Source organism: Saccostrea echinata, unplaced genomic scaffold, assembly GCF_033153115.1.
Source record: "Saccostrea echinata isolate AGI-Se365-2 ecotype Australia unplaced genomic scaffold, CSIRO_AGI_Sech_v1 ptg000034l, whole genome shotgun sequence".
NCBI classification, from domain to species: Eukaryota; Metazoa; Mollusca; class Bivalvia; order Ostreida; family Ostreidae; genus Saccostrea; species Saccostrea echinata.
In genome coordinates, this window is record NW_026889783.1 from 5,246,638 (window position 1) to 5,270,000 (window position 23,363).

At 33.6% G+C, this 23,363-nt stretch overlaps 3 protein-coding genes across 4 annotated transcripts in view; 1 reads left to right on the plus strand and 2 right to left on the minus strand.

The window, feature by feature from the left end:
• Nucleotides 1–3,145, minus strand: part of LOC133199617 (serine/threonine-protein kinase Sgk1-like) — a 57,435-nt gene extending 54,290 nt beyond the window's left edge. The window contains exon 1 of the mRNA XM_061335463.1: nucleotides 3,028–3,145. Within this exon, the coding sequence (XP_061191447.1) occupies nucleotides 3,028–3,078 (51 nt within the window). The 5' untranslated portion in view covers nucleotides 3,079–3,145. The remainder of the gene's footprint in view (nucleotides 1–3,027) is intronic.
• A 1,301-nt stretch (nucleotides 3,146–4,446) lies between these two features.
• Nucleotides 4,447–10,530, plus strand: LOC133199431 (intraflagellar transport protein 52 homolog). Its single transcript, XM_061335236.1, has 13 exons — nucleotides 4,447–4,480; nucleotides 5,542–5,666; nucleotides 5,783–5,870; nucleotides 6,154–6,283; nucleotides 7,146–7,221; nucleotides 7,356–7,415; nucleotides 7,502–7,628; nucleotides 8,011–8,094; nucleotides 8,190–8,258; nucleotides 8,415–8,569; nucleotides 8,963–9,159; nucleotides 9,681–9,826; nucleotides 10,161–10,530. The coding sequence occupies exons 1-13, from the start codon at nucleotides 4,463–4,465 to the stop codon at nucleotides 10,215–10,217; spliced, it is 1,332 nt and encodes a 443-aa protein (XP_061191220.1). The 5' UTR covers nucleotides 4,447–4,462; the 3' UTR covers nucleotides 10,218–10,530.
• Nucleotides 10,531–11,144: 614 nt separating this feature from the next.
• Nucleotides 11,145–23,363, minus strand: part of LOC133199618 (putative ferric-chelate reductase 1) — a 17,632-nt gene continuing 5,413 nt past the window's right edge. Inside the window, exons 3-16 of one of the 2 annotated variants that reach the window (XM_061335468.1) lie at nucleotides 20,907–21,004; nucleotides 20,269–20,434; nucleotides 17,764–17,868; nucleotides 15,898–16,104; nucleotides 15,651–15,749; nucleotides 14,987–15,167; nucleotides 14,756–14,866; nucleotides 13,992–14,107; nucleotides 13,805–13,891; nucleotides 13,615–13,695; nucleotides 13,402–13,501; nucleotides 13,078–13,224; nucleotides 12,894–12,985; nucleotides 11,145–12,424 (exon numbers count right to left, since the gene is read on the minus strand). In XM_061335468.1, the coding sequence (XP_061191452.1) occupies nucleotides 12,332–12,424; nucleotides 12,894–12,985; nucleotides 13,078–13,224; nucleotides 13,402–13,501; nucleotides 13,615–13,695; nucleotides 13,805–13,891; nucleotides 13,992–14,107; nucleotides 14,756–14,866; nucleotides 14,987–15,167; nucleotides 15,651–15,749; nucleotides 15,898–16,104; nucleotides 17,764–17,868; nucleotides 20,269–20,434; nucleotides 20,907–21,004 (1,683 nt within the window). In that variant the 3' untranslated portion in view covers nucleotides 11,145–12,331. The remainder of the gene's footprint in view (nucleotides 12,425–12,893; nucleotides 12,986–13,077; nucleotides 13,225–13,401; nucleotides 13,502–13,614; nucleotides 13,696–13,804; nucleotides 13,892–13,991; nucleotides 14,108–14,755; nucleotides 14,867–14,986; nucleotides 15,168–15,650; nucleotides 15,750–15,897; nucleotides 16,105–17,763; nucleotides 17,869–20,268; nucleotides 20,435–20,906; nucleotides 21,005–23,363) is intronic. The other variant, XM_061335469.1, reaches the window with a different exon arrangement.

Sequence of the window (23,363 nt, forward strand, 5' to 3'; positions counted from 1 at the left end):
ACATGAGTGTAATTATCAGAATACAGACATCCCTAGTCTACAGTAGACATGAGTGTAATTTTCAGAATACAGACACCCCTAGTCTACAGGAGACATGAGTGTAATTATCAGAATACAGACATCACTAGTCTACAGACTTCACTAGTCTATAGGAGACATGAGTGTAATTATCAGAATACGGACCTCCCAAGTCTACAGGTGACATGAGTGTAATTATCAGAATACAGAGGTCCCTAGTCTATAGGAGAAATGAGTGTAATTATCAGAATACAGACATCCCTAGTCTACAGGAGACATGAGTGTATTTATAAGAATACAGAGGTCCCTAGTCTACAGGAGACATGGGTGTAATTATCAGATTACAGACGTCCCTAGTCTATAGGAGACATGAGTGTAATTATCAGAATACAGATATGCCTAGTCTACAAGAGACATGAGTGTAATTATCAGAATACAGACATCCCTAGTCTACAGGAGACATGAGTGAAATTATCAGAATACAGACGTCCCTAGTCCACAGGAGACATGTGTGTAATTATCAGAGTACAGACAATCCTAGCCTACAGGAGACATGAGTGTAATTATCAGAATACAGACATCACTAGTCTACAGACATCCCTATTCTATAGGAGACATGAGTGTAATTATCAGAATACAGACATCACTAGTCTACAGGAGACATGAGTGTAATTATCAGAATACAGAGGTCCCTAGTCTACAGGAGACATGAGTGTAATTATCAGAGTACACACACCCCTAGTCTACAAGAGACATGAGTGTAATTATCAGAATATAGACATCACTAGTCTACAGACATACCTAGTCTATAGAAAACATGAGTGTACATATCAGAATACAGACACCCCTAGTCTACAGGAGACATGAGTGTAATTATCAGAATACAGACACCCCTAGTCTACAGGAGACATGAGTGTAATTATCAGAATACAAACATCCCTAGTCTATAGGAGACATGAGTGTAATTATCGAATACAGACATCCCTAGTCTACAGACATCCCTATTCTATAGGAGACATGAGTGTAATTATCAGAATACAGACATCCCTAGTCTAGAGGAGACAGGAGTGTAATTATCAGAATTCAGATATCCCTAGTCTACTGGAGACATGAGTGTAATTATCAGAATACAGACATCCCTAGTCTACAGGAGACATGAGTGTAATTATCAGAATACAGACATCCCTAGTCTATAGGAGACATAAGTGTAATTATCAGAATTCAGATATCCCTAGTCTACAGGAGACATGAGTGTAATTATCAGAATACAGATGTCCCTAGTCCACAGGAGACATGAGTGTACCGTATATACTCGCCTATAAGTCGGTCCGCCTATAAGTCGGATGTGATTTTTGAGGTTATTTTGGAGGGATTTGCCATTGACCAGCCTATAAGTCGGTACAACTTTTTGCCAGGATCGATGGACAATTTCAAATCAATGCTCTAATGTTTTAACATGTGTTTCAAATAATATTTTATCTCTCTTTTTTCTTATAAATTTCATATCAATACTCTAATGTATTTACCTGTGTTGAAATAATATGTTAGGATATGACATCGGTAATTAATATTTTTATTTTTCAACAAACCAAACCACTACCATTTTAGTTTCTTTCTATACTGTTTTGATTAAGCGTTAAATCCCTTGTCTTGTATATTTTATACATCGATCTCGATCATTGGCGAATCCCTGTTTCTTTGGCATGGTGATGAACTGTGTAACGAGTCTACCAACATTTTGATGATATTTAATTAGGGGGTGCTCATTGTCCAAGCCATATCTATAGTTTTTAATAATGCTATGTTTGATCTTTTATTAGCAACTATCGTCTCTTAATTACCTGTATCCCTTACCTGACACCATGTTTATTTAGGGGCACGCGCCCCGAGAAAATTGTGTACCACACTTGGGAAGCATTTTCATAAACAATCGAGTTTTAATAGACTCCAGAATAATATTCTGAATTATTTTTTTAAGAATATCAAATCTGTTGTCAAAAACATTGCAGACGGTACATATAATTATACATTAATGCTAAACGTATTATATCGGGTTCGCAATTCCATTTTACCGATAAACGATAGATTTACAGTAAGTCACAAGTTAATTAAAGAAATATTTTTGTTAATAATTAATCAAATAAATAATATACACTTAGATCAAAATAAAATCATTAAAACATGTAAATACTTTTACTTTATATATAATCTTAGAATAGATAAATAATTTAATACGTCCAGACATTTCTCAACGATAATCGTCGAAGTTATGTAAAAAATACTACATTTCGTCATCCAGAAAAATAACAAGCTTTTGATGACTCGCCTATAAGTCGGACATAGAGTTTTGGACCAAAAGTTAACTCCCAAAAAACCGACTTATAGGCGAGTATATACGGTAATTATCAGAATACAGACATCCCTAGTCTACAGGAGACATGAGTGTAATTATCAGAATACAGACATCCCTAGTCTACAGGAGACAGGAGTGTAATTATCAGAATAAAGAGGTCCTTAGTCTATAGGAGACATGAATTTTATTATCAGAGATGACATTAAAAAAAATGAAATATACATTTTTCAATTTGTATATTAGCATTTTATTGCTTCTAATTTTCATGAATTATCATATGAAGCATTTCATTTTATTTTTTATTTGCTTGTTTGTTTATTTGCTTTGTTTTTGTTTGTTTCTTTTCATTTTTTTTTTTTTTTTGGCATTAGGTAAATTTTCAAAAATCTAAAAGAATGTTTTTAATCACCAAAGCTAAGGTGATAAGGATAAGTATGTACCAGAATATTGGTAACAGACCACTCCATGTGAATTGTGTTAGCTTGTCTAAGGTGAATGAACCTACATGTCAGCCACATTCCTCTTCCCTTTTGGGAAAAGATACTTTGTATAGTAGGAAAAAGTAATGACCAAATACACAAATAAAAATATACAAAAATTATGGCACAACCAGGAATGGACCCCTGCATTACTAGTAGTTATAAAGCCAAACTTACCACACAAGCAAGGCTCATCCCTGAGTGAACTTTCCCATACTTCCTGGGCATGGGATGGTACTACCTGTAACAGGTAGTGAGGAAGTGCCACAGCCAGACCACAAGTACCTGTAACCCAGACCACGATTTGAATCCAGGCCCCCTGAACTCTAGTCATGCGCTCTTCCGACAATCTGGCATATGGAAAACAAACATGTCTGATCACCACAATATCAATAAATGAACATATCCTAACCTTGGCAGTGTTAATCTTAAGGAATCCTATACAGAATTCATTGGTAATAGCGAGCGCAGCGAGCGGCGCAAAGCATCGCTCGCCACTGCGAGCTCTAAGAACAACGTCTGGGTGAAGAGAAAATTCGGACTACTGCACATTCATTCAATAGAATTTTTCCACAGTAATTCTGGACCCACAATGCATCTCTTGTTGTTCTCGCTGCTAACTTCGTTCGTGTGGTAACAACAACTAAAAATTCACAAAAAATAAACTCACCTTAATTTAATGGATATTGCATACAGATAGTAGATTAAACATTCTTTGTTAAAATTTTTGCACTTTTCAAACTTCGTTTATGGAAATGCAGCTATAACATACGACGTCATGTGACATCACAGTATAGACATTCCAAATGTCTCGTGCGGTTTGAAGACGCGGATCTTAAAATTAAGTGAACAATGCACTCACCCCAACAGTCACACCATCAACATATTATGCTCCGAGAAGTCAAAATTCTGGCATTAATTGCCCTATCGAAACAATTAACTCATCTACTTCTCAAAGTGAATCATACACACTGATCAGTTTTAATCCTTTCAAATAAATTTTACTTAAAAGTAACCAGAATATTTAGAATGAATTTTCTCCAAATTTTTAAATATTTTCATTTTTGGCATCTGATCCACAGGCACTTGAATTGCATGTGATCTGATGCAAAAAAAGTTTATATTTAACATGTTCATGCTACACATGTATTACAGGTCAGATTCAACATCCAGAGCAAGATAAGTAATATGCATTCATCAATGACATCTTATATAAAAAGAGACCCGAGACAAAAACTTTAAACATGACTTGAAAATAGATAATACATAATTACATGATAATACATGATTACATGCCTTTCCATACACATCGTGATGTGTAAATTTCAATCGGGCTCGGGAAACGGATGCGGTGTATAGGTGAATCGTGCTTTAAGATTTTAGCACCACAAGATCTTTTCTGTAATATGTGAATTGAAAGTATGTTTTATTATATATGATTCTTAACAAGTAAAAACTACATCAGTAAGAAAATATTGATTAATAAGAATCGCTACAGATGCTTTTAAACTGATATATAAGCTTGAATTCGAATTTGAATGAGGGGCAAAAATATTACGATTACAAAATGACAAATCCATTTCCCATGATCCTAAGCGTAAATAGTTTTGATATGGCGCCGACAACAGAGGTAATAGGACTTTTTTCATGCTTTATGTTTGGATTTTTTGTCAGATTCATTTTATTTTGTTACATAATTTTTTATTTTCTCTTTAACTTTATTCGATTTATTCCTTTGGAATGAAATGATTTCAAATAATCGCTTTAAATACGAAATATTTAAAGATGTATATCTGTTGTCATGCAAGCTGTATTCTCCTCTAGGCAGATAACGGATTGTTGTAGAAGGTGGTCACTGTAAGAAATAAGCTTTGCTGAGGAAAGATTTGTCACAATGAAAAAACTGCATATATGGCACATTCATGTGCAGCAATGGATTTAGTAAATTGTTTCATTAACATATAGTTTGGGAGATTAAGATGATTGAAATGAAGTATAAGGTTGATTTTTTTGTACTTATATTTTTTTTGTCTGTAAAATGCTTACGATTTTAAATGGCATAAAACTGGTGTGAGTCAAATTATTGATACACATAATTGCCTTTTATTGATTTCTTGTAATTTAAAAGGGAATAATGTCTGCTTGTAATGTATCATGTATATGTCACACTTAAACTGCTCAAGATTGTGACCCCTTTGAGTCCTACCAATTGTTTAAAATGTATAAAGAGTGCTTATTAGTCAGCAGTACAAAGGCACTCCATAAAATTTACTAATTATGTTTTTTTTTTTTAATTTTCATAAACTTTATTTGAATAAGATTCATAAGTTAATGACCAGTGATCAATGAATTTTATTTAATTTAAACAATATTTTATTATGATTAAACATAACTGGATTGGACAGCAGGCACTGCCTATATAAGTCCTTTTATTTTATTGCTATACCTTTCATGTTTATACTGTGGGTCAATAATATGGTATATCACTTTTGCTTCAAGTTGGTCTTGTTTCATTTATAAATTTTAATAAACATTTCCAACAGCATAGCATCTTCTTCATTGGTATCAACTCGATGTCAAAGAGACTCTACTTTGAATTTCATTAAAACTTTTGATTCATGAATCATGATAATTTAAAATTACATGTAGACTGTCAAATACTGTCTTGAATGATCATATAATTATATGTAGGGTATGGATGAAAAAGCTCAAAGAAATGTCATAGTTTTTAATCAGTCAAAAAGTGAAGTGTTCTCTCCTAATAATGGATTGAAGTCATTAAACAGAAAGCTACGTTCAACATGGAAGATTCAAAGGTTTGTTTCATTTTAATCTCTTACAGACTAATTCTTTAATAAGTTGTTTCAAGATTTTATATTTGCATGTTTACATCACATTAAAACAATTTTTTTTTTCATTTTCTTTTTTTCAGCAACAAATCAGAAATAACTTCAGAGACATTATCTTCAGCGAGTATATTTGTATTATGTGGTAGCAGAGAAAAATTCACAGGCTCTGAGGTAAGAATGTTTACTCATTGAAAAATGTCTTTGCCTATCTACAGATCTATGTATTTTAACATAAGATGATAAGAAATTATAAATAATTGCTCATTCTTATTTTATGGACCAAATTGCAATAACATATTAAACAAGTTTACAATTCCATTCTTTTTGACATATGAATAAAAGTATTTAGTTTGCAAAAAAACATTACAACTTTATATACCATAGAACTGTTTAATATATCTATGCATTTGAATTCAAAACTATATATATTGTATATATGCTGTCTTCCTAACAGTTGGAATCTATAAAGCGTTACATTGATGGTGGAGGGAGTGTCTTTGTTCTCCTGGGTGAGGGAGGAGAAACACGCTTTGAAACCAACATTAATTTCCTTTTGGAGGAATATGGAATCATGGTGAATAATGGTATGGAAGGTTTATCACATGTTTAAAGTAAAAATTATTTAAAATAATATGGCTTATCAGATTATTACTTAATACCATAAAACACACTTAGTGATGAATAATTTTGATTTGTTATATCTGATAACTTTTTAAAACTAAAGGGAAAATCACTTTGCTGTGAGCATGAATGAATTATAAGTGTGTTTGTTGTAACTGTGTTTTATTGTAATAAATATGAAATGCAATAACTTGAGTTTTTTAGACCTGCAGACTAGATCTTAGTAGTAATAGGCATTTAGGGTGCTTGGAATAAGGCACCTTTAGAAGTATGAGTTCAAACTCAAAAGCTTAATAATTTTGTTAAGATTATTACACATTCATATAAGGAATAGGACCTTTTATGATGTAGGTCAGAGACCAGAAGAGCTTATGTGATGGTAAGGTGTCCATCATCCGCCTGTCTGTCTGTTCGTCTGTAAACAATTTTTCAAAATGCTACTCATCATACTGTTTTGGTCTGATTTCAATATAACTTTGTACACAATAAACTACACTTAGATACATAATTCTTTTTATTGGTTTTGATGAACTGTGTTGGCATGGTTACTACATGTACAAATAGAAATTTCTGTGAAATTCTCATGCTACAGTTTTTTTTCCAATTGCAATTAAACTTCACTCAGAAAGACACTAAAATAATGATCACTATTTTATTAATTGCTGTTGCCATAGTTTCAAGTCCCAAGTGTTACCTTTTGTTTAGTAAAAAACCAGTAGAGCTACAGTCTCGTCAGAGACTTCTGGTTTTATAGTTTGTCATAATAAATGCTTATGTGTACTGCAGTACATAAGTGTTACTTTAAAATTATTTCTTTGTTTACAGATGCGGTAGTGAGAACTTCATACTACAAATATTTTCACCCTAAAGAAGCACTAATAGCTAATGGTGTTTTAAACAGGTCAGAATCAAACATAAAATAATCTGTAAGAAAAATTAGTATTTTGTAAATATTTTCTTTGTGTATCTTTTATAATAGATGATTATGTGTGTAAGACTTGTATTATTTATATTGTATTGATGATTGATGTATAGGGCAGTAAGCCAGGCTGCAGGGAAGACTTTCTCTATGGATGAAGATGGGAACAATGCTCAGTAAGTTAATGCTGGAGAAAGCCTCAATATGAGATAGTGTTATTAGATGAGATCATCTGCTGATTTTGTTACTTGTGTATTTACAGGGCCTTGTCCTTCCTGTATCCCTATGGAGCCACCCTGAACGTGATGAAGCCTGCCACAGCTCTCCTCTCTACAGGCTCTGTATCCTTCCCCCTCAACAGACCAGTCTGTGCCCTGTATGAAAACAGGGTATGTTGTGATATATCGATTCCTTAAAGTTAGCGACATTGTCAGCATACAAGATTATACAAAGTTATTCCTAAGTAACTGTAAGTCTTACCCAGACCAAACTTGATGGGGTGATGCATATAAGAATACTACTACCAGTAGTGCTTTGGTTTTATTTTCTGGATGAGTGGCTGGGCTAAAGTTTTTTAAGCAGCTGCATATCAAATGGTATGTAAACCTACCAGGACCAAACGTGCAAGGATGGTGTATCTAAGAATGCTACCTTAATTTCATAAATGCTGCATCTTATATTTTTCCAGTAGGTGACCTTTTTAAAGATTTTTTTCTTCATCTTTTTATTCCCATACAAAATGAAAACAGTTTGCTTTTCTCTTGATTTCAGAACCGTGGAAAATTGGTGGTGTTGGGGTCTATCCATATGTTTAGTGACCAGTACATAGACAAAGAAGAGAATAGCAAAGTTCTGGTGAGACAAGGATTTTTCTGTCAGTTTTTAGGATTACATTCCACACATCACCTCATTATTTAGGGTAGTTTACATTACAACATTGTTTTTCTCAGGATGTTCTGATTCGAGCGTTGACTTCAGATGAAATAAAACTGAATCCTATTGATGCGGAGGATCCAGAGGTCAGTTCTACTGATTGTTTACGTTATTATTGCATGTTTGAATGATTATACATGTATTACATGTTTTATCCACTGGCTTTTTTTTTTTCTTTAAATACCAAACAAACATAATACAATGTACCTTGTTCAGGAGTTTGTTGACATGTTTTTTTGCAGATCTCAGATTATAACATGCTGCCAGACATTGCTAAGTTAGCCGGACAATTAAAGACCTGTCTACAGGAGAGTGATGATGTACCCAGAGACATCACAATGTTGTTTGACAACTCCTTATTCAAACTGGACACCAGCCTTGTCCCCAAAGCCATCAAGTAAGTTCTGGCTTTCTGATGAAATACTGTTAATCAGGAAAATTTTAGGTCCAATTATTTATGTGAATTATTCGCGGCATATTTTATTCGCAATTCGTCAGTTTTAAATCAATCCCCGGCGATTAATGTTTGTGACTAAATGTAGGTCGCGAAACTCGCAAATATTTCTTGCACACAAATAAAAGTTGGTTTACAGCATAAATTTCCAGATTTATGGTACAACACTGACAGAGCTTGAAATTTAAATATGGATATTCTATAGATTAATTTAAGGGTATTTTTCAAATGTTTTATCTTAAAGAAAAATTTATTTTGGTATTTTCTGCCTGCCAGCGCTGTTATCCATGTATTTTGAAATTGCTTTGTAATCATTGTGCACTATTGTTTTTTTAGGGCATTTGAACAGCTGAATGTGAAGCACGAGCCTCTCACCCTTATAACCCCCCAGTTTGAAACTCCCCTACCCCCATTACAGCCAGCCGTGTTCCCTCCTCAGTTTAGAGAATTGGAACCTCCCAAACTAGACCTGTTTGATCTTGATGAACAGTTCTCTTCAGAAAAAGTTAGAATAGCTCAGCAAACAAACAAATGTAAGTCAGAATAACAACCAAAAACTTAACAGAAATTCACACCCAAATGTACTTGTAAAACTGAATTTATAAGATATATTGCAATGTAAGTAACAGAATATAACCCCTTGAATATAATTGTAAAACTGCATTTATAAAATTTATTGCACTGGTAGTAACAAATTCACCCCTCAAATATACTTGTAAAACTGCATTTATAAGATACAGTCAAACTTTGCTTCAAACTCAATGGAACCAAGAAAAAACTCCAAAGATATCTGAGGATTCAAGATATCGAGGATAAGATACTTAAAAAAGTGGTTGGGACCTCCAAATCACTTCGACATATTCATGGTATTTGAGACATCAGTGTTCGAGATACCGAAGTTCAACTGTATATTGTACTGGTAGTAAAGACCCTGGGACAGTTAAAAAAGACCGACTCAAATTACAAGTTTAATGCTTGATACATTTATCTTAAAAATACATGTACAATGAAAAACACAAATTTTTTTTAATGGAATCTACTTTTTTGTCATCAGGCACTGATGATGATTTGGAGTACTATGTTAGAGAATGTGGTGATATCCTTGGCGTTACTTCTAATTTACCACAGGATTCAAGAGATGCAAAACATGTATTAGAATACATCTTCACTCAGGTTGTGGAATTCAAGAAATTGAATCAGGTATTTCTAAATACTATGTTTATTTTGGAAACGATATATGATAATTTCTTGCTTTGTTAAATCCTATTTGAATTACTATAAACATTCTTATTCTAGCACTTACCATATTTTAGCACCTTTCAAGCTGCTTCATGTCCGCTAATTTTAGTGCACCCTAATACATGATTTAAACTAATACTTGTTGTTTTCAAGACTTCAATGGGCGAAATAAGATTACATTTATCTGTTAAAGAGGAGGATTGTGCTAAATTTTGAGTGTACCAATTTATGTACAATTACAGTATATGTAAAGTGTAGACTTAGAAATATGAAGACATGAATTCCTGTCTTGTAGGAACAGGATTACGACACCACTCAGTTTGGAGGAGGCGGAGGCTACGATCAATATTAATAGTTTAAATCGACCTGACACATCTGGAGTGACTTATATTTTTATTGATGACATGCCAGCTCAGACTCCTGCTGTAATGTTGACTATCTGTGATAACTCTGGTTGTGTGATGATAATCTGGTTGTGTCATTTTGTGCTACAATCCACAGAAATTAGATCTGACAGTTTAACTTATGCTCTGGAATATCCTAATGACTAGAATATTTTCAAAGTTCCAAACTTTCATTTCATTACAATAGTATGATGTTTGTGAGAACAACTGGTAGAATTATGACTTGAAATTTCATGCGAGTTAAATAAAATGAAGACCTTCTGTTCAGATTTTCTTATTTTGATATTCAGTTGTATGTAGTTAGAGTATATGTGGTCTGAAGATGTACTGTTTATAAAAAGGAGAGAGGATGGGACTTTACTTGTAATTTTGGATGTTGCATCTTAGGGGAGGGGAGGGGGTGTTCAATCAAATTCAGGCCATTTTCATTTCAGAGAAATGAAGTGCTATATGTATCTAGAATTATTGTACAAATTGAATATAATATAGGAATATTACATCATATTTTTCTCTTATTTTATGGTCTATGTTTTATGTAGGTTCATTGAAAGGATCAGAAAATCAGAGTGACTAAGCACTGATGAGCAAAAATTCAGTAAAGTCAATTGTGAATGACACATTTATTTCAATAATTTACAAACATAACAATAGTGTGTCCCACTAATGATGAACACAGGTCACACATTGACTTTGGCTGTTAAAATATTACTGAGACTGTTTATATTTACTAGATTTTCTGAAGAAAATGATTCTAAATTTAAAAAAAAAAAAAAAATTTAAAATCATATATTTATATATAGGATCTCCCATGATTTGTAGTTGGATATGATTTTTATCCAACGAGTTGTGTGTTTTTTTTTTATCCCCGAGCCTTGGCGAGGGGATAAAAACACACGAGTTGGATAAAAGTTGTATCCAACTACAAATCATGGGAGATTCTTTTTATCCCATGTTCAATACTTCACAACCAATGTTTGACACTGTTTTATATAGGACTCCACTTTATTTTACTTCATCACGCTAACGCAAAAACCATTGTGACGTCACAACTGCACTTAACTGTGGAATAGGAAAAAATTATCCAATAAGTCATATCCACGGGATAAAGGGGTAAACATGGGATAAAATTGTTTATGATACATGTAATGAAGTTCTTGCAAAAAATAACAAAGAATGAATAGAAAATACCTGTAAATATTACAGCATACAAGTTAAAATATATTTAATGAAGTTCATGTGAAAAATAACAAAAATGAAATATCTGAAATATTAAAAAAGTATTGAGAATGTTTGAAATGATGATGCAATTAATGTAAGCAAGTAAGTGTTAGACAATATACAAGTGTGAACACAGATGGCAGCTTTCTTTGTCGGTGCTGACAATATGGAAATCTAATAATTTAATATGAACAAAATGAAGTATGGTCTCCATTCACGGCAGCCTACATAACTTGCCAACTGTTTTACAATGTTCAAGACAATTTTTATCACAATAAAGCCCACAATCCCTAAATTTGTGTCATGTTATAAAATAATAGTGTCTACTTGTCCCCTCATACAAGTATACAAAGTGATGATAAAGGCACATAACATACACAGCTCAATATAGAACCGAAAATGGCAGGAATTTTACCAAGTACATTAACAATAAGGGAGATGACCCTGTAAACATCTACATATGAAGAAGGATTTGAAGTCAGAGGTTATGCTGAACTCATAAAAAAAACTCTCCGTGCTACATGTAAGTACTCAGCATAGAAATGGTATATAAATCAAATACTGCAGACTTTTTTTTATAAGGATATACATTTTTGCCATATCTTAAATCTCCAGGTGGTAGTACATATATGTATACATATATATTCATTTTCATTATATAATAAAATCGGTAATTGGCACAAAGTACTTGTTTAAGTTTTACACACTTGGGAAAGCCTGGTTAACTGACTTAACAAATGCATAGTAAGCATCTGATGTCAGATTTATGGTCACGTTGCTTTTTCCCCGTATGTAAACTGGCTTAATCTATAACGTGAAATTTTCCAGCAATCTCATAATGTTATCAGTACTGTGTTACTAATAGCAACAAGGTTAGTGTGAAAGCAAATACTATGGCAACATGGAATACAAGGAGAAGCTTCTTAATGGTACTGTCCTGCAGAAAAAAAGAGAGAAATAAGTATGCATATTTTTAATGATTTTCTATTAATAGTTTAAGAACACACTAATTAATATGAGTATTGTTATTCAAAGATTATTATAGACCAGTACACTGTAGGAAATTTTTGAGCAGTAGAGACTTCTCCTCCCAAAAGGACTGGCAAATTTTGGATGAATTTTTAGCTATTTCTCTGTAAAATGTACATTTGATTATTTAATAGACTTGCACTTTTTATCCCCTGACAATGAAGTTTGCATGAAGAGAAATAATAATATGCTTGTGAGTGTATAAGTGGGTGGGTGAGTTTGTGCATAAGAATAATTTATATTGGGATGGATGTGGTCTCTTGCGAGGGGATGCTCCGCTTTGCAGTGCCCTTGTTAAAAAATTGCATACTCTGGTAAGTACTGTTCTTTTAAATAAATCAGATTTGATTGGTGAGTTTTATAGTTGAAATTCTAACCTTTGGATCTCGTTTTGGTTCCTCTGGTCTAAAGGAATTTCCATTTAATGTTGTTCCATTTCCATTTTTCATCTCCATCTGTTCTATTCTAGCTGTTAAGGTAGAATATTTTAATGAAAATTAGAATTGTGATGGATGTCAGGTGTGATTTAGAAATTTTACAAAAATAATTATAAATTCGTACCTGTGTTTTGCCTATCAGCAAATAAGTCGTATAATTTTAGCATTATCTCCATCAGGATGTGGTAAACAATATATCCTACCACAACGTAGACTGTGTATTTGGGTGCCCCAACCTTTTGTAGCTCAACACCAAAACAAATAGTGATAACTAGGAAAGAGAAAGCAAAATTTCAGATAACTGGTACATTTTTTCCCCATAGAAATAATATACAGTAATCAAAACATTTTTTGTGATACATGTATAGTATTGCTAGCCTTTAAATTTGAAATGTTTTGATTTCTTTTTTGCGCAGATTGCTGTTAAGGTAAAGAAAAAGGTTCTTACCTGCAAGTATATGAGCAGCCATGCCCACAGCTAAGTGGGCCCAGTTAAAAATTGGACGATTTTTGTCTTTTGGGCCGGGCCGAAACAGTGCCATAACGGGCTGTAAGTAATTAGCCAGATTTTGTATATTACAACATAACAAAAATCAGTAAATTTAAATTAGAATTTATATTGTAATCTCATGAATGTCAGTTAATTAGAGTAGATACTTACATTGGCCACTACTAAGATGGTGACGATAATACCAAGTATAGGATGACTCTGTAAGTAAGCCTTGCCAATTGGAGCAGAAATCTAGGGTAAAAAAGAAGTATTTAGTTTCTAATATATTTTCCTTCTTATTCTGCAAATTGTTTTTGAGGATGTTTATCTAAAATGAGGAACATTTAATTTTCCAACATACTTTGCTGTAACCATTGGCTTCCACAAATATGATGATGAATCCAACCAGAGTCAAGACCAGAGTTGTCACCATAAGACCACGATGGAACTGTAACAGATATAGCTAGTCACTCAGTAAAGGTCATCTAAGCCATCACCTACCAAGTTATGAAGACACTGAAAAGTTATTATTTATATACATGTCTCACCTGAAACCAGACTTTGAGTCCAAGGATGGTGCGATCAGACCAGACAGGCTTGTAGAAACGAGCAAAAATCAGACCAACACCAGTACAAAAAATCCAGGCCAGAATCATCAGGCAACCTAAACAAAGAAACCCAGTAATGATTAGATAAACACATTAGACATACCAATAACTCACACAGAACTTAAAAACATTTCTCAGTAGGAACACGGATATAGCGAATTCACGGTAAAAGCAAAGTTTTTTTGAATCCCTGGCAAAATTCTTAACAAATCTTGGGAAAATATTATGGTTATAACAAACTCTGATACAACAAATTTACGGATATAGCGGACTGATTTTTTGTCCTGTAGAGGTTAAAAATAACAAAAATTACATCTTTTATAAGGAATTTTCAATATCTTAAAATTTGAATATTTACGGGTATCTGACATTATTTTTCATCCGTATTTATATTTGAAATTCAATTCATCAGAAATCTTTAGTACCCTAAGGAAAATTTTGTACTTAATACCTCCCAGAAGATATTTGGTACTCATATTTGAAAGGAAAAATGCATAGTGCAAATTCATTATTTATACTTTAACAAATTTATTATTTGGATATAATGAATTCCAGATTAGTGAAGAAAATTCACAGGTCCCTAGGACTTCGCTATAACCGAGTTTCACTGTACAATAATTTTTGTAGTTTCTAGACAACAGCACATTATGAATATTGAGATAGTCTGTCTAAATATGATTGAAAATAATGAGTTTTGAACATACCATGAACTTTAACAAGTGGATACCTAGCCACATCACCAATTATATTTGTGGATCTGATGTCCACTGAATGTGGTGTAACAACAGGATTCACTGTATGCATCCCTAGCATATCTGAAAGAGGAAACAGGAATATGGAAAATATGAAACTTCTCTGATTTTTACAAATAAATAGTTTGCATTTGCAGCACTTCAAAACTAAAAGAGTAAAACAAGAAATGGCAGTGAGTTAACCTCCGAATGCTTGTCCGTCCCCCAGCATGATGTGACGATGATGACTTAGATCTATCATTGGTCGTGTGGTGGCCTGTCTCTTCCTTTTGTTGCTCTGGTCAGATACCTGGGAGTATCTAAAGGAACACCTGAATACTCCATCTCTGTATGATCCGGTGGTTCTAGATATACCCTCATGTGGCTGTAAGTACACAAATGTCAATCTCTGTCATATTGGTGAGCTTTTTGACATTTATCCTAATCTATGTAAAATTTAATTAAATTTTTAATATTAGATGCAAACCTGTAATTTGGTAAGTTGTACAGATTTTACGTAATGAAAGATTAATTTGAAGCACTGTAGATCACCAAATTTTCATGACACCTTATTTTTGAGAGTTATTTGGTGATTTTAAAAAGGAGAAAAAAAATCATAATTTTTAGCTCATCTGAGCCAAAGGCTCAAGTGACCTTTTTTGGTCAAAATTTGTCCCTTGTTTGTCATAATCATAAACTTTTCTCATTTTCATCATCTTCTCTGGAACCACTAAGCAGTTTCAACCAAACTTGCTACAAAGCATCCTTAGGTGAAGCAGATTCAAGTTTGTTCAAATAGAGGGCCACACCCTCTTTCAAGGGAGAACATTAAAGAATAAGTGACAATTTAATTTAAGTGATTACTTACATTATGGATCGGCTGATTACTGGTCTCCAAGTTGAATGACCTTCCCACCATCACATGACCAGCAGCATCACTTATACAGTGTAAAACGTCATCATGACCCTGCAGAAAGAAGAACAAAAAATGCATGAAGTTCCTAAAACCAATTTTAAAAATGCACAAATATTTCTCTTACTGTGAAGGTTTTTTTGATGCAGAAAGTTACAGAGAAAGCAAAGAAAATCATGCAATTTGATAAACAGTTACTCACCATTTTCTTGTCATCAGAGAACCCTATAGCCACCCATTTTTGTCCTCCCCCTCCCCCCAGTATTACTCGTTCAATGGAGAAGTCGACGTAATCTGGGTGGTAGTGCCACGAGGCTACATACTGACATGCTGTCCCCTGACAGTTTACAAAACATCCCCAGGTATCCCCACATCTGGCGTCCATCATCAAAGCCCCCGTCACTGGAGCCTGGTAAATAAAGAGATTTCAGGATTATTTCATACTGTGGTATAATATTTCAGTTGCTCTAAAGTTTTTTTTTCTGGTTGCTGAAAATTTCATTCAGTTTCAAAAATTCGTACATTCTGTGGTATTACTTTTCTCCATTTAGTACATGAATAATACTTTTAAGAAAATTGATCCACAATTTTGTAGAATTATTTTTCTTTTGAATTTATATTAACATCTAAGAAAACAGAAAAAAAAAAATTATTCACACAGAAGGGGAAAAACTGTATTTTTATGAATATAAATTGATTTTTTAATCTTAAAAAATGAAAATCTTTATTGCATTAAATTTCCTCATGTTAATTGCAAGTACCTTGAAATATGAACTTAGTACATGAAGTGTGTGACATTTTGTATTTTAAACTGATGTAAGAAGAATACATGTACATGTATAGGGTTTTAGAATTTTTATGATCAAGAAGTTTCAAGAGATATCAATGGTTCATAATATAAGTTCTACTGAGTACAAAGTTATAGTTACATACATATATATTACAAATACCAACAAAACTTCTATATACATTTATATATTATAGATTTTCAAGAAGAATACAAAATGTAAATGCATACTAATTACACAAAGTTAGCACAACAAAAGACTCTATCAGAAATCACCAGAAACCTAGTACATACTATTTAATTCTACTAGTACCACGACTACTAGTACCACAACTTAAGAAAGAGCAAGGTTTAACACTAGGGCTTTATTTGTCCCTCAGAGAATGTTGAAAATTAAAAACTATTTTTAGTGGACTACACTTAAAATACAAAGGTGACATTATATATATTTACTCATGAATTACATCATTTTTCTTTTTTCTAGAAAAATTATTCCAAAAGTTGTTTTTTCAATATTTTGAATAGAGCACACTTAACCTATGATCCAAAAAGTACAAGTATGTAAAGATAGAACTGAAGTTTATAAGGTGATGCCTGTTTTATCCAACATTCACTAGAGTACTATTAATTTTGTGTCGGGATAGACAGGATGTGGGATTACAGTGTGAAGAATAATAAAGTGGGATGAAAATAAAGGACAGAATTCTCAGTGAAATGGATTGTACAAGTGTCAGATTAGCCAGTTTTTACTGTAAAACATCTTTTATATTTTTTATCAAGATATGTGCTTATATTTGAATTATTTGTTGAATGAACTTTAAAAAAAAGGTCAGTTTTCTGTAAAATTCATGAACATTGCAATTTCACAAAGCCTGTTTTCCACTGAACTCTCAAAAGTAAATTTCTTGTATAAAATGTTAAGTCTCTGCTTAATATTCATGTCTGTACTGGGATATAGAGTGATATTCCATGAATTCAGTGGTCTATAGGGTCTGTAGCCATTTATGTATAAAGAAAACCTAGCTCTTTCTCTTATAAAGCCATCATATTCATAATGCTAAAGAGTGTCCATGATAAACTCCTGTTTCCTTTACACAATAGGAAACAAATGTTTAATTCTTCCAATTCTAGATAATGGTGAGAGAGGATGCATTTTCAAGTGAAACTAATCTACTAGTAGGTATGCATATTGATGTGAGTGTCTATGTTATAGCATGTTGTCTACGTTATAGCATGTTGTCTATTTAGTAGCATGTTGTTCTATGTTATAACACGTTGTACCTGTGTTGTTTCTGCTGTTGTAGATGATTTTGTTACACTATCTGTAGACAACTTTGCTGTAGAGGTTACAGATGAGTTTGTTGTAGGAACTACAGCCTCTGTACTCTATAGGTAGTGGGTTTACAGTTTTGTTAGTACTTACATAAGATGGAGGCACAAAACAGCACTTACACAAACTTTTCAAAAATGTACACAAATACAGCTATGGATGTTTATTAATAAAATAGGATTAGAAATGACATGTATTAGAGACAATTAGGTTTCCTTAAACAAGGTTACAAAATAATACATTTTGCTTCACATTTAAATACTTGGAAGGTAATTTAAACAAGAGGCCCATGGGCCACAATGTTCACCTGAGTAAGTTAAACTCTGCTGTCCTTCAGAAGATTTCCAAAAAGATTTCTATTCAATTTCCGTGGGAAAAAATGTGACCCCATTTTATATCCCCACTCTAACTCTAAAGGTCTCTGTATTCACACTACATGGGGATGCATCAATATCATTATGACTATCATGGCTTTGCAATAATGGGGAAGCAAACTTTTTTCCTGTATAGAAGCATTATGTGAAATTTGATCCATATTTTAGCTTACTATAACCCACCATGCATAATTTGATAAAAAAATGGAAATGTTTGCATATGAATAGTGTGATTGTAGTTCCTGAGAAGATTTACAAAATTTATTTCCTATATTGTTCCATGTTAACCCCCTAGGGGCAATGATTTATTTAATTTAGAATCTACACTACCTCAAGAGGAAGCTTTTACATATATTTCATTTCTTCTGGCCTAGTGGTTCTCGAGAAGAAGATTTTAAAAGAATTTTTCCTTTATACTTCAATGTAAAACTTCTATCCCCGTTTGTGGTGCCATCCAACCCCCGAGGACCATGATTTGAATAATTTAGAATCCACACTACCTCATGAAGCTTTCACACAAGGTTAAGCTCTTCTGGCACAGTGGTTCTTGAGAAGAAGATTTTTAAAGAATTGTTCTTACATATTTCAATGTAAAACTTTGATCCCCTACTGTGGCCCCACCCAACTCCCGGGGGCCGTGATTTGAATAATTTAGAATCTACACTACATAATGAAAGCTTTCACACAAGTTTAAGCTCTTCTGGCACAGTGGTTCTTGAGAAGATTTTTTAAGAATTGTTCTTACATATTTCAATGTAAAACTTTTGTCCCTTTTTGTGGCCCCACCCAACCCCTGAGGCTATGAACAATTTAGAATCTACACTATCTATGAAGATTTCACACAAGTTTCATCTCTACTGGCGCAGTGGTTCCTGAGAAGATTTTTAATAACCCCACCCTATATTTGCCTTTTCTTGATTATCTCCCCCTTGAAATAGGACTTGGCCCTTCATCAATTTAGAATCCCCTTTACCCAGGGATGCTTTGTGCCAACTTTGTGTGAAATTGGCCCAGTGATTTTTGAGAAGTGGAAAATGTAAAAGTTTACAGATGTACGGACGCAAGACAATGGATGATCAGAAAAGCTCACTTGAGCTTTCAGTTCAGGTGACCTAAAAACAAAAAGAGGCACATGTCACTTGAGTATCATGCAATTACTTTGTCTTGACATATTCCCAACACACGTACATATTACTTTCTTATGTTTTTCTGTAGAAATTGATGGCCTTTACAAAAATTTCCTACTTTTCTTCTAGTGACCTTGTCAAAATGTCTTTGACCATATACTAAGATTGTAGTCAAGATTATTCATTTTCATGCTCTAGCCCCAGGGAGAAATTTTATTTATTCATTCCTTCTGATTATGTTGATTGCCCTGATGTCCAAAAGACCTTGACACAAAAAGACCTCTGGTAAAATAGAACTTACAGTCTTTTAATTTAAATATGGTTGTTATGTTTCTCCAAGTAAGAACAGATATAAATAATGGTTAGCTACATAAGTTCCTTATATTATTTTCTGAAGTATATTTAGACTTATATTTACACAAATTTGTAGTTTTTCAAGAGCTAATGAGCATTTTACATATTCTATTTTGTATTTTTACCACTTTAAGTCCAATCCTAGGATGTCAACCTCTTTTACCCAGTGCCTACCGGTATTTATCAAAAAAACTTCTGTAAAATGCTAACTGTTAAGCATGTTAAACAGCTGGTCTTTAAGAAAACTTGAGTAATTTTAGGAGAACATTATACAATATCAAGCATTTTCATTATTTGTGTAAGATCAAGTATTGCTCTATAAACATGCAAATAGTTTGACAAACGTATGCTAGGTGTCCAGAAGTGAGATCGTTTTGGAAAATTTAATGCATTTTAAAATACAACCAACTTGAGCATGAAATTTGGATGTAAGTGGTCCCAACAAAGTTATGCTGAAAATGTTCAAGTCGGACAACACCAGAAAAAATAGATAGCAGTAGCCTGTCACATGACTGAGGTGGCGTAAACAAACAGCGTTACGAAGTAAATCTTGTAAAGTTACTGGATTAGAGTAGGAATTAGATGAATTAGCAGTACATACCTTTTCAGTGACCTCAGAAACTGTAGTGGGGGTAACCAGCTTGGTGGTGGCAGTCACTTTTGTGGTGTCCAGAGCTGTGGTTGTCTCTTGGGTGGTGACCGCAACACTTACAGGACTGGAGCGAACATCTGTCCAAAAGTCTTTATAGGATTTGACAATGGTTGCCCTATTGGTTAAATGTAATTTTGGTCATCATTGATACAGTTTACGTTATAAGCAGGAAATAAACCATTTTTTCTTGAGAGAAGTATTGTTTCTAAACTTGTAAAATCTTGAGACATGACTGAATAATGATTTAGCAACATTATAGATTGTTCTTTGTGAACAGACTTCCTGGTACATTGTATTTCACAAGGCATAAGTCTGATCAGAGGGTTTGTGAATGTTTCTTCATTTGAGCTTGGTTTGTGTAATTTTGCATTCTTTTCTGAATGTAATTATCAAGTTTACTATCAAATATAAAATTCTTAGCGACATATTCTCTAGTGTGCATATCTTTCTGATCACCAGTTTTAGTCTGTACATTACAGATACCACAATTTTAGTTGACCTTGGAAATTGACCGCATTTTACAAAGTAAATTCTAAATTTTGTATGTTTAAGCGTAAAAGACATCTTTTACAAGAATTCTGTCATACACAAAAACGATGTTTCCAATGGCATTAGCTGGTGCCATCCATGTAAATGTTTCTGTTGTCTTCAGAGCTCCTGTGGTGTGTGTCACTGCTTCGTTTGACTACAATACAAATGAATGAATTAAACAGTTCTCATTGTTAAATATTTACATCCATTGAATGTTATCTTCTTTATTTCTTATGAAAGCTACAGTTGTTTAATTATCATTATACTGTAAATCACTTTTTTTTTCTTGAGAACTTTATTTTCACTTAATTATGCGAGACAGTGTGCTCATGAAAATTTCATTCTCGCGTATATTAGTATTCCTATAGATTTTATAGAGCAATAACCACAGTTCGTGAAAATTTTGTCTCGCTTATAAAGAGTCAATGACAATCTCTCAAAAATAAGATGACGCAAAAATTAAGTGATCTACAGTACTTAAACGCCACTAAGAAAGCCACCAGTATAGCATAGTGGCTCTTTCATCAATGAAAAATGCAATGATGTATTATATCAGCAATTCAATATTAAACACACTTAATCCTACCTTATTTGATTATGTATACAGACATAAATATAAACAATCAAATGTCTTTCTTTGGTTGTTAGTTTGGTAACTTTTATCACAGCTGTTACAGAAAAAACTAGATACCATTGAGATGGGGCCATCTCAAAGGGCCCCGCTTTCAGCAACGAACATGAAAATGTAAGGTAGCTGAAAAAAGGTTTATTTTGAAGAGGAACATTTGTGTACTATGAAGGGATGTGTTGTTTGAGTCTAAAGGGCTTCTATGTCATCCTTGTTATAATAAAAAATGGCACGAAAATCACAAGTGCTCCATACTCTCTATCAAAAAATGGCACAAAAATCACAAATGTTACATATCCTCTATGAAAATTGTTGCATATCCTCTATCAAAATATGGAAGGAAAATCACAAATGTTCCATACCCTGAGTCAATTGGTAAAGTTTGAGGCTGACTGGACTTAAGGGAAAGAAATTATGCACTGAACAAAGATTTTAAACAGAGAGGCTATTTTTGACCTTGACTCTTGACCTAGAAACTTCATTCAAGGTCACTGCACATCCATTGACCAGTGGCACTCTGTGAGTGAAGTATGAGCCACACTGGACCAAGGGGAGAGAAGATATGCTCCGAACAAGGATTTTTCATATAATTCTGCTTTGACCTTAACCTTAGACCTAGAAACATGGTTCAAGGTCACTGCACACCCTTTACCCAAGGGCACAGTGTGGGTGAAGTATGAGCCAGATTGGTCCAAGAAGAGAGAAAATATGCTCCGGACAAGAATTTAAACAGAGAGGCTATTTTTTACCTTGTCCCTTGACCTAGAAACTTCGTTCAAGGTCACTGCACATCCATTGACCAGTGGCACTCTGTAAGTGAAGTATGAGCCACATTGGACCAAGAGGAGAGAAGATATGCTCCAGACAAGGATTTTTCATATAATTCTGCTATGACCTTAACCTTAGACCTAGAAACATGGTTCAAGGTCACTGCACACCCTTTACCCAAAGACACTCTGTGGGTGAAGTACGAGCCAGATTGGGCCAAGGAGAGAGAAGATATGCTCAGGACAAGAGATCTCGGACGGAAGGATGGACGGACAGAAGGACGGGTGGACAGACTGATCACTATAGGGCGACCCGCAGAGTGGGGCCTTAATTAACCTGCTTAGCTAAGTACACAGGTTATGTAAATTTTTTTTTGCAATAGCTGCAACATTTATTCCCAAACTAACAAACAAAGACATTTTATTGTTAACATGCTCCCATGTAATTTTAAAGCAAAGTTGGTATCAAGATTTCTACTCAGTAATATGATTTTCTAAACAATCAGGACATTTTATTTTAAATTTGGGCCAAAATGGAGTCAAACCCAAGCTTGATTTCTTCTAATGCATAAAATTCAAAATACAGCTAAATTGCAGCATTGACAAACTATTACAATATATGATACATGCTTACCAGGGGATTCTGTTCAGTGTTAGAACTTATTATCAGAGGTTTCACCAATACCATTATCCAAGGTCAATAATAAGCATTTGATTTTAAAATTTACTGTGCAAAACAAAAAAATTGAAAAGAATCTATCAATATGTTTCTGTAGATACTTAAGATCAGTTAAACCTTTATGTGTCCAGTCAAAGTTCTACAATTTTTTATAGTTTTTTCTGACAAGTTCTTCAGAGCATTGATCAAGGGAATATAATGAGACTGCTTCATCTAGTCACGTAAAGTGCAGAAACTGTCCTCCAGTTGTTTGTCAGAGAGACAGGAGATGGGAAGCCAGGGTTGTTTACCAAAATCACCATCTTAAGGAGGTAGAACACCATGGTATGTAATGTTTCTTTATCTCCGCCATTGGCAGTATCTTGACAGACTGACAGTACAACAATAAACACATCACACTATGAAAGGTGTACCAAGCCCAATCTTCGCGCCACACCAG